Here is a 16,996-nt window from a genome sequence, read left to right as displayed (position 1 = left end):
ATTAAACAGCGAGAGCAGAGAATAACAAGCAGTCGACGCAGTCACGTGACTCAATTCTACTATCTGATTGGCCAAGAGGATCCGCGCGTCTCTAGCTGCTCTCTTTAAACAGTGAGCGCCTGGTCTAAGCCAATCAGATGGCGGGATTGAGTCACGTGACTGTTCAACTGCGTGCTTTGCTGCTCTTCACTTCACTTCCAAACAGCTGGCTTCCATGCGTCACATATAGGACCATAAAAACCGCGTAAAGGAGGTCAATTTTGTTTAGATTTTACGTCTACAAGGCTACAAGCTTAAAGCTTAACGGCTGAGAGCATTTAAAATTGGCGAAAAACCCTGTTTTGGGAAAGATTCTCTTGGATAGGGAGTCGCTTGAAGAGTCAAGAGATGCAGCCGAGAGAAGGAAAAAAACCTATTCAAAAGCCGCTGTGCAGACTGTGCGAATGTCCGACGTCGGACGGCCACGTCCTCGGGTCGCAGGTGGACAGGATCAAGCTGAGGAAATGGGCCATGGAGGTCATGAACCTGACGGAAGAAGACGAAAACTTGCCGGAAGTGGTCGAAGAAGACGCTTTGATCTGCTATTTTTGCATCTGGCAGGCCGAGTGAGTTTTTTTCAAGAATTTTAATTTATTATTTTAATTCTGACGCGTGTTCTAGGTTTGGGGACGAGTCTGGAGACGAGGCTGTTGCTTAATGACCGAAAAACCTTGATTTGGAAGAAAACGCTTATGTGCTTCGGGAGAATTATTCAGGTACTTGTGAATTTTAATCTAAATAATAAACACCTTCATTTCTATTGTTTAAATTTTACATTTGGAGAAGTAGAGCAGTGCTGGGTGCAGTTGGAGAAGGTTGATCTTGCAAAATACGAAGAGGAAATTCGTCAGTGGAGTGTTATTTACTGCGGATGTGCGGAAACAGATACAATAACGTGATGCGGTACGTCAGACAGATAAACAAAGAAGCCATCAATTGCGGAATTCGGGGCTGCGTGACTTACTTTCACACCGAGGAGGAAAAAGAGCAGCACATGCAGCAGAATTTGCACGTGGCGAATACAACAAATCACGGGAAAGCGTGATTTCTGGCAGCTTTTGTTCCTTCCAAGAGCATTATTTGGATCAATTTTTTATTTATAACATTAAATAAAGTGAACATAAGCTTATTACATTAGTTCACGAAAGTAAAATTTATTTGACACAAAATATTATAAATTAGAAATCAAACAAAGTAGTTATTTTATGTTCAATATAATTAAAACCAGGCTTCATCATCGTTGTTAAAGGAATTTCGTGATTTTTATTCCTCGACCAATTTATTTATAATTATTATTGGTTATTTTATCAAAAAATCAATGGGCTACAAAAATTACGAGCGAGAAAAAGCATTTTCTGGTCGACAGTTGAGATAAAGCGCATAGATTAAATTCTTAAATAAATAAGAATGCTGCTCCGTGGAAGCCTTTGTTACGCAAAATCATTTTTTATCTCGGCTTTAGGCCGGCAGCGAGCGGCTTCCCTCCCTATCACCAAACACCCCCTCACACCCGCTGCTTGGAACGTTCCATCGTGGGTCGTTTGCAGCTGCCAGGTAAAACTCTCCTTTCAAAGCGCAGTGAAAAGGTTGCGCTGTGTGTGATCCTCTGCTCGCCTGCTGCAGCTGCAGCCCATTGTCAATCGGTGCATCAAGCAGGTGCATACGCCGGCATCCTCAAATTCTTGCCTAAAGCAGCATCCGCTATCCGTAAGTCTCTAAATCATATCTTATAGTTATATCTTTAATTACTGGTTTGATATCCCATGAATGAGAGTTTTATCTCAACCCATTCTTCCCATTAAAATCTCGTGTTGCTGACCCAAATTGCTTCTCTTCCAATCAGCGTTCAGCCCTCTTTGATTGCTGCGGTCATCTGGTTGGCGTGCTCATGATTTCTTAAGAATTTTCTAATTTTTATTTCCTTACGCGCTGTTCCGCTCACTTTTCACTCCTCGGTCTTTTAATTGTTTTTTCCTAAGCGATACGCGGACTTAATGATTGCTGTAAAAAATTTGTTACATGAAAAATAATGATACATTATAGCAAAACAAGCGTATTTGTTTGATACCTGCCAATCAGGGTGCAGGCGAGTTTTGACCGATGGCAAGGAATCGATAGCGCAAGCGCGTTTTTCTCCTCTCGAGCGTCGCTTCTTACGATAATTCTATCCACAACTATTGATCCCTCGTCGCTATAATCAGTTGGTTCGCCTCTGAGCATCAAATAGTCTCCGTTGGAACTTCTAAAACTTTTATTTCTTGTGGCGCAGCATCCTGTGAGTTACCTTTGCTCCATCATTTTTAAGATTTTTTTTTGTTATTTCATTTATTTAATCTGCAAGTCAATAGAATTAGTTTAATTATATCCACAACCCTTATTTTACCCTAAAAGTTCTTTGCGTTGCCTTTGACGCGATAAACAGCCAACGATAAACTCAAGCTCTCGCAAAAATGTTAGTATTTGTTTAAAGGGTAAAAATGATGTTTCCATTGCTTAAAATGAAGCGGGCTTTGTAATTAAACGACATATTAAGGGGGATGTATTCCACATACTTTGAATTATTCCACTTATTCGTGGAATTCAGACCCACTGGATAACCTTCCCCTGATGCATGTGGTTCATTTTTATTCTTCAACGCATATCTGCTGCTTCTATAATGGAAGCGGCTCAAGTACGGACTGAACCGAAAAGTTGTAAATAGGAACGGACTGTTTAATAATGCCTAACAATCTAAGAAGACTATATCATTTCCATTTAAGCCTGAAAGTCGAATTAGGTTTTTCTGACCCAAAAAGTCTGGAGCGACAAAGAACATTTTCCCGCAAAAGCAATATGAATTTTAATGCGAGAATTGCGCATGCGTCAGAGCTGGTTTGAGCACTTGTAGATAGACCACTTGTACGAATGAATTCTTTTCCACATCCGTATTTCTGCGGCTCATTCTCTTCCCGGTATAGCTAAGTGGAATTAAGAATTAATATATTTTAATTTTAGCATTCCGTCACAAATTATGAATTATTAAAAAAAACTGGCTCGAGTTTCTTATGACGAATCTTAAAATTTTTCCCTCATTTTAATCACTATATGTATAGGGGGGAAGAGCTCACTTAATTAAGGTGGCGCCTCTCTGGCAAAGTCAAAAGCTAGCTGAATTCGGTTTCCAGAGTATTCAAAGAATAGGCAAAAGATGAAAAATCTTAAATCACACATACGATACACTAAATTCTTGATGAGAAGTAAAAATTAATTCTATGAACGCTTATTTTTGTTTGCAGCCCCGACTAGCCAGCGATGAGCAGCAAAAAGCAGAAGAAAACTGTAACAAATACAGTTACAAGTACCAACGGTGAGTTACAAACATTAAAATTGAAATCGTTTTCACAAATACTTTTATCAGGAGTACACGAGAAAAATTCGGAAAATCCTCAGGACTTGAAATTGGCTGAACAGCAAAAAGATACGCTTCAAACCAAACTGAACTACGTCAGAGCGAACAGGAGAAACCTCCCCGCTCTGCATTTTGCGGCCAAGGTGTCGGATGTTGAGGTTTGCCGTCATCTCGTGGAAAAGCAGGGTGCCAGTGTAAATAAAAAATACGGAAGATCTGGCGCTACTCCTCTGCACTTCGCCGCCATGAACAGACCCCACGGAGATACTCTAATCGACTTCTTTCTTGAGAAAGGATGCAAACTCCAAATCAAAGATGCTCGTCGTGATAGGCCTATCGATTATGCGCTCAAAGTGGGAAATTTCGAGCTTGCAATCAAATTGTTCCACCTGATACAGAATTGTCGAGAACCTGCAAAACAATGGAGCTTGCTACGCTTTTCTATAAGGAAAAACTACTTAGAATTTGCTAAATTTGTCTCTAAGGACGATGTGAAGTTTTGCAAGAATCCGGAATATGATCTTGAAATTCTTCAGGAAGCATTCATGTATGGAGATTTGGCGATCTGCATGTGGTTGCTTGATGAGGTCAAAATTACCGCCAGGTTTTTGGGACACGTTTGGAAAAACAAAGTTCTTTGCCGTGCAGCTGCGAACAGATACCATGCAGGAGGCAACATTCATTATCTGTTCTCAAAGTTCCAATTCTCCATTGTTGAACAAAGAAATGCTCTTGTGTCAGTATTTCATACAAAACCTTTCATTGCTGCAAGTGCAGAAAGGATTATGCAGTTGTTAGGCAGTAATGTGAGGTTCAAAATATCAGGATATTCTTGGATGCATTACGCCGCGACAAACAGTCTAGACGCAGTGGAGTTTGTGCACAATAAGGACACAAGCCTGATCAACGAGATCACTGACGAAGGTGCAACAGTTCTCCATTTCGCTGCAATGAAGGGAAACGTGGACATATGCACGTGGCTGATCGATCACGGACAAAACCTCTACGCTGTGAACCAAAACAATGATGGAACTTTCCTCCATTACGCTGCTCAGAACGTGACAAACGGATTCTGGATCATTACAAAATTTGGACCCAAACTGCTTTACTTTGTGAACCGAATCGACAAATACTTGCACACTCCTCTTCATTGGGCCTTGGTCAGCGAATATAATGCAATTAGAATCGCTAGAGCTTTGCTAAGCTATGGTGCCGATTTGAGAGTGAAAAGAAATGGAAACAACTTTCTTCACTTCTGCATCGTTGCTGGCAAGTTGAGATGTGCCAAATTGATACACGCCAAGAACAAAAATATGATCAAGCAAAGGGGAGAGGGTAGAAAAACCACACTGCATATTGCTGCCGACCACTTTAATGAAGAAATCTGCGCGTGGCTGGTGAGTGAGGGAGCCGATCCTCAAGAAATTACCATTGGAGGAAAAACTGTTCTTGAATCAACTTGCAGTGAGGAGGCGAAGAAGTTCCTCCAATCGTTGATCACAACCAAGAAATAGACTTTTTTCAGGAATCAACTCATCAAATTTAATGCAACATCCTTTATACCAAAATTCGATTTACAAAAATAAATTTGTTTTCCGGGGGATGAAAATCTTTGTTTGATTTCCCTTTCGGCGCTGAACTCAAAAATTTTCTGCTGTCATAGTAGAGAATATGTTTTCAAGAAATGAAAATTCATTTAATATAGGGAAAGATAGGAACGTTGATCCGAACAGGGCGAAAGCGCGTTGATCTGCTTTTCTTTATACGAGGGAGCTTTAATTCTCGAAGGAGCCGGTGGGGCGCTGGTGGATGGCTATTTGCAGGGTCGATTTCGTAGCTCGTCTTTACCTTTAACTTCCAAATCGAATAATTGACCGCAATAGAAGGGAACTCTGTGCAAGAATCAACGTCCAGCGCAGCCCCTATTCACTCATATGGCGCGAAAATGCACCCGCTAAATAGTTCTGCATCTGCAGCCACACAAAGGTGGCAGGTCGATAGCTTTTTAAGCCAATCAGAGGCCGTCTCGGAGTTTGTTGCCGGTTACGCCCACTTGCAGAGGGGGCGTGTGTGTGGATTTTTGTGTGTGCATACCAGGCAACAAACTCCGAGACGGCCTCTGATTGGCTTAAAAAGCTATCGACCTGCCACCTTTGTGTGGCTGCAGATGCAGAACTATTTAGCGGGTGCATTTTCGCGCCATATGAGTGAGCAGGGGCTGGTCCAGCGTGAATGCCGATCTGTTTCTTTTTTCTGTGCTTGCGTCAGCTATAGTGAATGAAGACTAATTTCTAGACACAAAAGGTAATGAGATATTCTGGAAATAAGACTTGTTCCATACTGCCGACCATTTTACTCCTTCAAACATCTGTGCATCTAGCTTACGGAATTGTAGTTCTATAAAAAGCATCAGAGTGAAAAACAAAAGGAATTATCATTCGGGTAGGACAGAAATTTAATAAAACAATTTTTGATACTGTTTCGGCAGTGGTATTCTTATTTAAAGCTGACTGTGACTGAGAGTCTCATCCTTCTTAATTTTGTTTAGCCATGAATTGAAATTTATTCTTTTGACAGGCTTAAAACATGAAGTTTTTCGAGGAAATGGAATCACTACAAATACATATTAAAGATTTCAACTTAAATAAAATACTTGAAAAATGATTTTGTTAGATTAATTCAGAGGCTATTAAATATTATAAACGACGATAAAAATTTCATCGTTTGAATTATATCAATGAATTGGTCGAGCCTTATATTATATACCACACAAATTTTTAGAATTTCATGCTATGGCTTCCATCGATTCGAATAATCTCTGATGAAAAAATGTGTTTCTTATCAATATAAATATAAGAGTGATCAAAACTATTTAATAGAAACATTCATAGAATGAGAAATATGTTGAGAGTGTCTATTAAATCGTTATCCACAAACCATTGAGGTTCACGGAAATTTGTCCCTGGTCCAAAAGGCTCCACGCCAGAAATTGCTTTGATTGTGAATCTCCCAGACATCATAGCGGCGGTGATCAAAAAAATGTTTGCGTGTCCTGTTTTTTCAGTGTGGCCAATTGGCCTCGCTCCGTTTGAAACCTGGACAAGTTTATCTAAATAGTAATTTAAGAACATTTAAACAGACTAAATGAATCTTAAATGCTGTTTAAATACACTCAAATATTTAATAGCTTCATAATCCGTTCAGAAATGATTGCTTAAAATAAAGAATAAAAGTTATAAAGTTTTTGCACTCTGCTACTATTCCCATTAAATTGGAAATTCAGTATTTCTTCTCCTCGAGTGCTCCATAAATAACCGGTACTAGAAAGCACTAATTTACAAGAAAAAGTGAATTTCAACTTTGTCAAATCATTCAAATCTTTGTTAGAAATATTTAAAATTCACGTTTCCATGAAATTTAATTTTATAAATGAAAAAAATGTGCAAATAGCTTAAAGATTTTCAATTTTTCACCAGTGCCGGTATTAATGAATGATTCGAAATTAACTTGCATAGTCGTGGTTGCTTGGTTTGCCACTGGCGCCACTCACCAATCGCCGTCTTTGTCCCGCCGTCCCGCCAATTTTCTTTTTACAAAATATTTTTAAATTTCTGAATAGGCCACTCACAACTAAATTGGATTCAAACGGAAGCGCATAAGATCTGGATAATATATGGTTCTTGGAAACTTTCAATGCTGTTAGAAGGAAATTTTTAGCATCAGTGGTGAAAGTGGAGTCAATTGTTAAAGACAGGTTTTCATCCCGCGGAAAACTAATTTATTTTTGTATATCGAATTTTGGTATAAAGCTCCCAGATTTATGAATGGACTTGAAATCAAAAATAAAAAGATGATATATGGACCCTTGAAAACATTTAAAATGTTTTTTATTTGAAAAATTCGAATGTAAACAAAAATGGTATTTTTTAACGATGATGCAAAATTGCTCGAGTCTAAGGTAAAAAAAAAAATTTGTTGAGCCTTCATATCGAAGTCGGGGATCTGGTGGTGATTTTACGCAGCCACTGGAGCATGCGGTTGTTTTTGAACTTGCTGGCGATGAGCAAAGCGATCTTTCCTTCTGGTCCCAGTCCATTGACCATGCTTTTCTTTTTTGCGTACACAAACTTGGCGCTGGACAGAGTATTTCTTCCCACGCAATACAGCAGCAGATTGCATCCTTTAAAATCGACGTCTAAATCGGCGCCATATTTGATCAGTTCGTCAGCAACAACATGTCTTTTTTCGGCGAGGGCTACGTGAAGCGCCGTTCGGCCTAGAAAATCCTTTCGATTCATGTCTTTCACGGGCATTTTCGGGGCAAAGAACCGAATGTTCGTCAGTGCGTGCGAAATATTCAAAACAGAATAGTGGAGAACCGTGCCCAACGTGGCACTATCGACAGCAGTCACGTCAAAGCCCTGACGGACCATCCATTCGCACACATCAGGCCTCGAATGCTCAGAAGCAAAGTGGAGAGGATAGATGAGGAACTCATCCATCTTCTTCCCGACCAGATTGAGGAATTCTCCAATGCTCTCGGCTTTCACGTTTTCATCGCTGAGGAGTTCTTCAAGAAACGATTTTTTATCCGATATACAAGCGCCATGCTTCTTCATCAGATAATCTACCATGGGAATGTTTCCTTTCAAAAATGTGGATTTCAGAAGACACTCCAAATCACTCGGCAAAAGTTCCAGACTGCACTCTTCCATTAAAAACCTAACGATTTGCTCGCCGTGCTTCATGTTGTCACCGCATTCCTTTAAAGCCGCAAGGAGAATTTTTTTTCTCACATGAGTGCTATATTCCAAGCTGCTTCTGCAGATCTCGAGTACCCACTTCATGGTGTCCAAGTCTCTGAACCGTGCCACTGCGGGAATCAGATAGTACAAGTCCATTTTGTTGTTCACGTTGCCCACGGACGCGTTTTTCTCGTACAAAGACTTCAATGTGTCCAGTTTGACCTCATAGGCGGTGCAGTGTGCCAAGAAGCTCATAAAATCTGATCTTTTGTTGAACAGTGCGATCGCGAAGTCGAAGTTTCCCTCTTTGACGGCAACGATTTCCGCTCCCTCACCATTCTCATTTTCTCTTTCGACGTCTGCTCCGCGGCTCGCAAAGAATTCTAGCAGTTGCAAGCCGTGCGCGGCGTTCCTGGCGGCGTAGTGGAAGACGTTGGTGCCTCTTTTGTCCACGGTGCCGACGACGTTGGCACCTTTTTCCACGAAATAGCCGCAAATTTCCACATCGCCAACTTTGGAAGCGAAAAGCAGCATCGGAGTTTCACCTTTGTTTTTCATGACGAATTTTATTTTTTCTTCTAAAGATTTCAACGCGGAGAATTCCATTTGGAGAATAATAATATTGTTATTTTCTAGAAGTCGTTTTTCTACAAAGTAAGGAGTTGGAATGTTAGAAAAAATGTTTCAATGAAAGGAATTTAAAAAAAAACTCACTGCTCTCTTTTTGGTCTAGGGTGAGTTCGTCAATTGATCTTTTTCCTTTTAGGAGGGTAGCGTTGAGAGAATTCAAAAAATTCTGGAAAATAAAAGATGAAAAATTGTAAACTCCATACGAAGAGGGTTGACAGTATTTTGACAGTGAAGGATTTCATTCCTTTTCGACAAAATTTACGAGGCAAAAGTAAACAAAAAATATTTGACCGCGATTAAATTGTTGCTATAATATAATTTTAATTTTCAAACCATCTAAATAAAATTATTTTTATTCGAGAATTTAATTATAATTGCGTTTCAATCAATTCCAGAAAGGTATGAAAATAACAGCGGCGCCATCAGTTGGCAGTTTCGAACAGTTAAAATTTCCCAGCTCTTCGTGAACTTTTAGCTAATATAAAATTTAGAAGATTTTCACCCTTAAAAACACAGTAAAATGACTATATAAAAGTAAGAAATAAACTTAACAAGCCAAAATCAGCGAAAATAAAAATCTCAAGGGTCTGAAATTGATCCTTTTCAGTCTTTAGCAGACCTAATCTCCGGCTCTAATTCGCCTTGAGGGATGAATTCACTAACTAAATTCACCCTTGCTCGAGATTAAATTATGATACAGAAGAATGCCGGCATTTTCAAGATCTAAGGATGGCAATCTGTTGAGATTTATCACAAAATTTTAAGTTCCGAGGATCAATAATGCTAGCTATCTGTTTTGTATTTACCTGCCGCACGCAGTTGCTCAGGGCTCGCTCAGGTGACTGCTGACTCACTGCTCACTCACCTGCCTTCTTATATCTGGTGGCTCTCAAGTTGATTTTGAGGGCGAGCAATATCATTGACGGAAGCAAAAGGGCGGGAATGATTCACGTGACTGCTCCAACCTTCAAGGGATTACGTGCTTTGCTGCTCATAAGAGAGGAGCGGACAAGGGAGCGCGTGCGCAGAGCTGCTGTACTTCCCAGCGTAATTTTCAGTCCCGTATCAACGCCATTTTAATTGGCCATCGCACAAAGTTGGAATCGGTCGAAAAGGCTCACATGACTGTCCGCAACCGGTATATACCAATCGAAAGCTTATGAGTTTGTGTCTATAATATAAGAATTAGCGGCCAAATGAATCGTCACGCGTGCACTGCAATAATCAGCAGGAAATTTATAAATAATTCGCTCCTGACCTGGAAAATAAATATCCGACAATCACGGCCCTGATTGCTGGCTCGAAAACGTCCACTTCATGCACTGTTTGACTGAAAAACTGCATCAAAATATCGGAATTTATTTAAACCCTGAATTTTGGACATAATTTTCGCGTGCATAAAACAAAAAATGAACTTTTATTGATGTGGGTGTGTTTCCAGGAAGAAATCGTTTTTTTGTCATTGATTGTCCTGCTTCTTGCAGATGTAAAATGAGAAAATGTTTCGAATTCCGCCGTAAAATCTCCGTCAATTTTCGTCCCTGCTTTTGGAATGGCATCCGAATTATCCCTCGACAAAAATGCCACTTACCCCGAAAAACATTTGGAATGAATCCGAACGCCTCCAAAATTCCATCTGCTGCTCAACTCGCGGCACCACCAACGCAGAGGAATTGAAAAATAATATTTTCTCATTTTACATGAACGCCAATGCTCATTACTGTGAATCCCTTATTGTACTTGGAATGTGTTTTCTTTCAGGCGTTAACGTACATTAGTTTCATTCATTTTTAATAAAAAAAGAAATAAAGAGAAAATATGCATATATAATTTTAATTCACGAAAAGTAATATTTATTTGATACAAAATATCTCAAATTGTAAATATCGTCAATAAGGGTAAATTTATTTAAAAATCTACAAAAATTACGGGCGGGAAAAGCGTTTTTCAGATTATGTGTAAATGTTAAGAAAGTTGTATAGTTTTGAGTGACGGAAAAATCTCTGTTACTCTCAATTTTTCTCCTCTTTTATAAGCGGCTTCGTTCCCAGTCCCAAACCACCCCTCACACCCGCTGCTTGGAATGTTGTTTGTTATCTTCGCCTTTGCAGCTGCCAGGTCATTCACCTTTTCAACCGCAGTGAAAAGGTCGCCTTTGTGCGCGCGCGCGTGTGTGGCCGCTGCTCGCCTGTTGCAGCTGCAGCTTAGTCATCGCCAATAAATTGTTTTTGTGCAATAAAATTGACGCCTGAGCGCATCCTCACCTTTGATCGCATGCTTTTTTTCAAGCCTCGAGCAGCGACCACGTCAGAAATTTATACCTGCCAATCAGGGTGCAGGCGAGTTTTGACCGATGGCAAGGAGTCGATAGCGCAGGCGCGTTTTTCTCCTCTCGAGCGTCGCTTCTTACTATAACTTTATCTACAACTACTGCTCCCTCATCGCTAGAATCAGTTGGTTCACCTCTGAGCATCAAATATAAGTCTCCGTTGGAACTTCTAAAACTTTTATTTCTTGTTGCGCAGCATCCTGTGAGTTACCATTGCTACATCATTTTTAAGATTTTTTATTTCATTTATTTAATCTGCAAATCACTAGAATTAGTTGAATCATAACGACAACCCATATATTTTTCAATAAAAAAAATTCCGCGATGCCTTTGACGCGTAAAACGGCCTATGGAAATTTCAAACTCGCGCCAAAATGCTGAATGTTAGTAAATGTTAAAAAGGGTAACAATGACGATTCCTTTTCTTATAATATAGCGGGCTTTTTAATTAATCATATTGCAGGCAATTTATTCTAAAAATTTGAAATATTTCACTTATTCGTTGAATTTAGGCCCACTGCATAAGTCATTGAACCTTTCCCTGATGCATGTGGTTCATTTTTGCTCCTCAACGCATATCTGCTGCTTCTAATGGAAGCGACTCAGGTACGGACTGAACCGAAAAGTTGTAAAAAGGAACGGACTGGATAATTATATGCTTGTAAGCAAGGAAGACTATATCATTTCCAATTATGCTAACTTTAAAACCAGTCTTTGACGTAGTTTCTGAGCACACCAATCGATTCTTGAGTGTCGAATTAAGTAAAGTGGATTTATTTTCCGACCAAAAAGTGCAGCGTGACGTGCGAACCTTTTTTTCCCGCCAGAACAATACGAACTTAAATGCTAGAACTGCGCATGCGTCAGAGCTAGTTTGAGCAGTTGCATAGAGACCGCCTGAACGAATGAATTCTTTGTCAATTCTGTGGTTAATTCCCTTCACTCGTTTATTTTTGGTATTTCTTTCTCTCCAAATGGCTCACTGCTTTGAATGCGAGCGTCTCAATGCACGGAATGAACTTAAAAAAACAAACACTGGCCACTTTTCCAGCCATCCCGTAAAATCATATATTATGCGAGTTTTTAAACTTTTTTGATACTAACAAATTAAAAGCTAAACTGAATTCAGTTTCCATGCAGCATTCAAAGGGTGGGCAAAAGTAGGAAAAAATTGAAATCATAAAAATGCTACACTAATGAGAGTTAAAAATTAATTCTTTCAACGCTTTTTTTTGTTTGCAGCCCCGACTAAGCAGCGATGAGCAGCAAAAAGGAGAAGAAAACTGTAACAAATACAGTTACGAGTACCAACGGTGAGTTTAAACATAAACATAGAAATCGTTATTACAAATTCCTTTATCAGGAGTACACGAGAAAGAGCCGGAAAATCCTCAGGAAATGGAATTGGAAGAACAGCAAAAAGATACGCTAAAGACCAAACTGGATAACGTCAAAGCGGAAAGAGGCGACTTCCCCGCTGTGCATTTTGCGGCCAAGAAGTCGGATGTTGAGGTTTGCCGTCATCTCGTGGAACAGGAGGGCGCCGATGTAAATGAAAAATGCAGAAGATCTGGCGCCACTCCTCTGCACTACGCTGCCATGAACGAAACCCACGGAGATGCTCTGATCGACTACCTCATTGAGAAAAGATGCGATCTTTCTGAGAAAGATTATCGAAATAAAAGGGCTATTGATTATGCTCTTAAAGTTGGAAATTTCAATATCGCCATCAAATTGTTCCAGCTATCACAGAGTCATCTAGAACCTGAAAATAGATGGAGCTTGCTACGCTTTTCTATAAGGAAAAACCACTTAAAATTTGCTAAATTCGTCTCTAAAGACGATATGAAGTTTCGCAAGGATCCGGAATATGATCTTGAAATTCTTCTGACAGCATGCATGTATGGAGAGTTGGCGATCATCAAGTGGTTGTTTGAAGATATCGAAATACACGTCAGGTGGATTTGGGGAGACGGATTGAAAAACAAAATTCTTTGCCATGCAGCTGCGAACAGATACCGTGCAAGAGACATCCTTCAATATCTGTTCTCAGTGTTCCAACTCTCCTCTGATGAACAAAGAAATGCTTTTGGGAACGCTCTTGTGTCAGCAATTCAAGGACTACCTTTCAATGCTGTAAAAGCAGAAGAGTTTATTCAGTTGTTAGGCAGTAATGTTAGGCTCAAAATATCAGGATTTACTTTGATGCATCACGCCGCGAAAAACAGTGTAGCCGCATTGGAGTTTGTGCACAATAAGGACGCAAGCCTGATCAACGAGGTCAGTGACGATGGTGCCACAGTTCTCCATCTCGCTGCAATGTTTGGAAACGTGGACATGTGCCGATGGTTGATCGATCACGAACAAGACATCTACGCCGTGAACAAAAACAATGATGGAACTTTCCTCCATTACGCTGCTCAGAACGTGTGTAATGGAGACGTGATCATTAAAAAATTTGGACGCAAACTCCGCGACATTGTGAACCAAATCGACAAATACTTGTATACTCCTCTTCATTGGGTCTTGGTCAGCAAATATAGTGCAAATAAAAACGCCAAAGCTTTACTAAGCTATGGTGCCGATTTGAGCGTGAGAAAAAAGGGAAACAACTTTCTTCACTTCTGCATCGTTAAGGGCAAGTTAAAGAGTGCCAAATTCGTGCACGCCATGGACAAAGATCTGATCAAGCAAAGGGGAGAGGGAGGAAAAACCACACTGCACCTTGCTGCCGACCACTTTAATGAAAAAATCTGCTTATGGCTAGTGAGTGAGGGAGCTGATCCTCGAGAAACTACCGTTGGAGGAAAAACTGTGCTAGAATCCACTTGCAGTGAGGAGGCCAAGATGTTTCTCCGATCGTTGATCACAACCAAGAAATAGAGACTTTTTTCAAGAATCAATTCATCGAAATTGATACATCATCCCTTTATACCAAAATTCGATTTACAAAAATAAATTAGTTTTCCGCGGGATGAAAATCTGTCTTTAATTGACTGCACTTTCACCACTGATGCTAAAAATTTCCTTGTAACAGCATTGAAAGTTTAAAAAAAATATATAATATCCAAATCTTATAAGCGCTTCCGTTTGACACCAATTTAGCTGTGAGTGGCTTATTCAGAAATTCAATCACAAAGCCGCTATCGAAAACTGATTTTACATGGGGGATTTATAGGCACATGGATCTGCGCAGGGCGAAAGCGCGTTGGACAGCATATCAGCGCGACTCTCAACGTAAAGGATTCTACTTTACACGAGGAAGCATTTTTATGGAGAGGAGCTGGTGGAGCGCTGCTTGCTTTTCTTTATCTTTTGCTACTAATCCTGAGGAACTCCTATAGCGTACACTTATGTAAAGCGACAAAACTTCCCTTTACCTAATTCGACCCTCAGGAATCGATTGGCGTGCTTAGAACTTAGAAACCCTGTCAAAGACGGTCTTCAAAGGTGACATACTTCGAAAAATAATTATCCAGCAGCCTGTACCTGAGTCGCTTCAATTAGTTTTACGCTTAAGAAGAGCCTCAGGATAGAAGCCGAATATATAGCCAGCCTGCAGCGCTCCACTGGCTCTTCTGGAAATTAAAGCTGCCTCGAATAAAGTAGAATCCTTATATAGTGAGAATTGAGTGTCGCGCTGATTCGTGGACCGACCTACTTTCACCCTGTTGTGCAGATCCATGTGCCTATAATTCTCCATTTAAAATGAGTTTGCGATAGTGGCTTTGTGTTTAAATTTCTGAATAGGCCACTCACAGCTAAATTGGCGTCAAACGGAAGCGCTTATAAGATTTGGAAATTATATATTTATTAAACTTTCAATGCTGTCAGAAGGAAATTTTTGGCATCAGTGGTGAATTAAAGACAGATTTTCATCTCGCGGAAAACTCTTTTTCTATATAAATAATGCCGCATTTGAATTTGATGAATAATTGATTCTTAAAAATATGTCTTTTCTTGGTTGCGATCAACGATCGGAGAAACTTCTTGGCCTCCTCACTGCAAGTAGATTCAAGCACAGTTTTTTCTCCGACGGTAATTTCTTGACGATCTGCTCAGTATCGAAAACAAGTTTTCGGGAGAACTGACCTTTTTAAAATTTATAAATGAATTAAATGGAACTATATGCCATTTAAATAATGATTAGCAAACTCATCTTCAATGATTCAATGGGCGCAGTTAAAAGAAAACTACGAAATTCTTTCACGATTTTTAGCACGTTTAAAGAATGATCTAAAATGCTGAAAATAAACACAAAGCACAACGATTGAGTCAGAATTCGATAGGAAAAATTCATGAAAATGGCGGCATCTGCGTGCATAAAATCATTTCGAATCCGTATCCCTTTTTTATTCTTTTAATGCCAGATCCCAGATTTATGAATGGACTTGAAATAAAAAATATAGAGATGCGATATATATGGATCCTTGAAAACATTTGCAATGTTTTTATTTGAAAATTTTTTTTAAAAAAAAAGCTTATTTTAATGATGCTGCAAAATTGCCCGAGTCTAGAAAAAATTTTTTTGTTGAGCCTTCATATCGAAGTCGGGGGTCTGGTGGTGATTTCACGCAGCCACTGGAGCATGGGGTTGTTTTTGAACTCGCTGGCGATGTGCAAAGCGATCTTTCCTTCTGGTCCTAGTCCATGGACCAAGCTCTTCTTCTTTGCGTACACAAACTTGGCGCTGGACAGCCTGTTTCTTCCCACGCAATAAAGCAGCAGATTGCATCCTCTATAATCGACGTCTAAATCGGCGCCATATTTGATCAGTTCGTCAGCAACATCATGTCTTTCTTGGGCGAGGGCTACGTGAAGCGCCGTTTTGCCTAGAACATCCTTTCGATTCATGTCTTTCACGGGCATTTTCGGGGCAAAGAACCGAATGTTCGCCAGAGCGTGCGAAATATTCAAAACAGAAGAATGGAGAACCGTGCCCAACGAGGCACTATCGACAGCAGTCACGTCAAAGCCCTGACGGACCATCCATTCGCACACATCAGGCCTCGAATGCTCAGAAGCAAAGTGGAGAGGATAGATGAGGAGCTCATCCATCTTCTTCCCGACCAGGTTGAGGAATTCTCCAATGCTCTCGACCTTCACGTTTTCAACTCTGATGAGTTTTTTAACAAATGAATTTTTATCGATTAAAGAAGCACCATGTTTTTTTGTTAGATAATCTGCCATTGGAATGTTTCCTTTCAAAAATGCGGATTTCAGAAGACACTCCAAATCCGTCGGCAAAAGTTCCAGACTGCACTCTTCCATTAAAAACCTAACGATTTGCTCGCTGTGCTTCATGTTGTCACCAGATGCTATTAGAGCCGCAAGGAGAGTTCCTTTTCTCACATGAGTGCTATATTCCAAGCTGCTTCTGCAGATCTCGACGACCCACTTCATGGTGTCCAAGTCTCCGAACCGTGCCGCTGCGGGAATCAGACACAAGTCGATTTCGTTGTCCACGTTGCCCACGGACGCGTTTCTCTCGTACAAAGACTTCAATAAGTCCAGTTTGACCTCATAGGTGGTGCAGTATGCCAAGAAGCTGTTATCGCTCATATCCTCTGATCTTTTGTTGAACAGTGCAATGGCGAAGTCGAAGTTTCCCTCTTTGACGGCAACGATTTCCGCTCCCTCACCATTGTCATTTTTTCTATTAACGTCTGCTCCGAGGCTCGCGAAGAATTCGAGCAGTTGCAAGCCGTGCGCGGCGTTCCTGGAGGCGTAGTGGAAGACGTTGGAGCCTCTTTTGTCCACGGTGCCGACGACGTTGGCCCCTTTTTCCACGAAATAGCCGCAAATTTCCACATCGCCAACTTTGGAAGCGAAAAGCAGCATCGGAGTTTCACCTCTGTTTTTCAT

General features: G+C 40.3%; 4 protein-coding genes across 4 annotated transcripts; 2 read left to right on the top strand and 2 right to left on the bottom strand.

Annotated features, from left to right (window-relative positions):
- The first annotated feature begins 3,330 nt into the window (after window positions 1-3,330).
- Window positions 3,331-4,941, top strand: LOC135943827 (poly [ADP-ribose] polymerase tankyrase-1-like). The gene is made up of 2 exons (XM_065490494.1): window positions 3,331-3,385; window positions 3,437-4,941. Exons 1-2 carry the CDS (start codon window positions 3,331-3,333, stop codon window positions 4,939-4,941), a joined length of 1,560 nt encoding a protein of 519 aa, XP_065346566.1.
- Window positions 4,942-7,410: 2,469 nt separating this feature from the next.
- Window positions 7,411-8,730, bottom strand: LOC135943826 (putative ankyrin repeat protein RF_0381). Its single transcript, XM_065490493.1, has one exon. The coding sequence runs from the start codon at window positions 8,728-8,730 to the stop codon at window positions 7,411-7,413; it is 1,320 nt and encodes a 439-aa protein (XP_065346565.1).
- A 3,659-nt stretch (window positions 8,731-12,389) lies between these two features.
- LOC135943825 (ankyrin-3-like) lies at window positions 12,390-14,014 on the top strand. Its single transcript, XM_065490492.1, has 2 exons — window positions 12,390-12,444; window positions 12,495-14,014. Exons 1-2 carry the CDS (start codon window positions 12,390-12,392, stop codon window positions 14,012-14,014), a joined length of 1,575 nt encoding a protein of 524 aa, XP_065346564.1.
- Window positions 14,015-15,670: 1,656 nt separating this feature from the next.
- Window positions 15,671-16,996, bottom strand: LOC135943824 (putative ankyrin repeat protein RF_0381). Its single transcript, XM_065490490.1, has one exon. The coding sequence runs from the start codon at window positions 16,994-16,996 to the stop codon at window positions 15,671-15,673; it is 1,326 nt and encodes a 441-aa protein (XP_065346562.1).

The sequence above is a fragment of the Cloeon dipterum genome, chromosome 4 (assembly GCF_949628265.1).
Source record: "Cloeon dipterum chromosome 4, ieCloDipt1.1, whole genome shotgun sequence".
NCBI lineage: Eukaryota > Metazoa > Arthropoda > Insecta > Ephemeroptera > Baetidae > Cloeon > Cloeon dipterum.
This window is presented reverse-complemented; position numbering and strand designations above follow the sequence as displayed.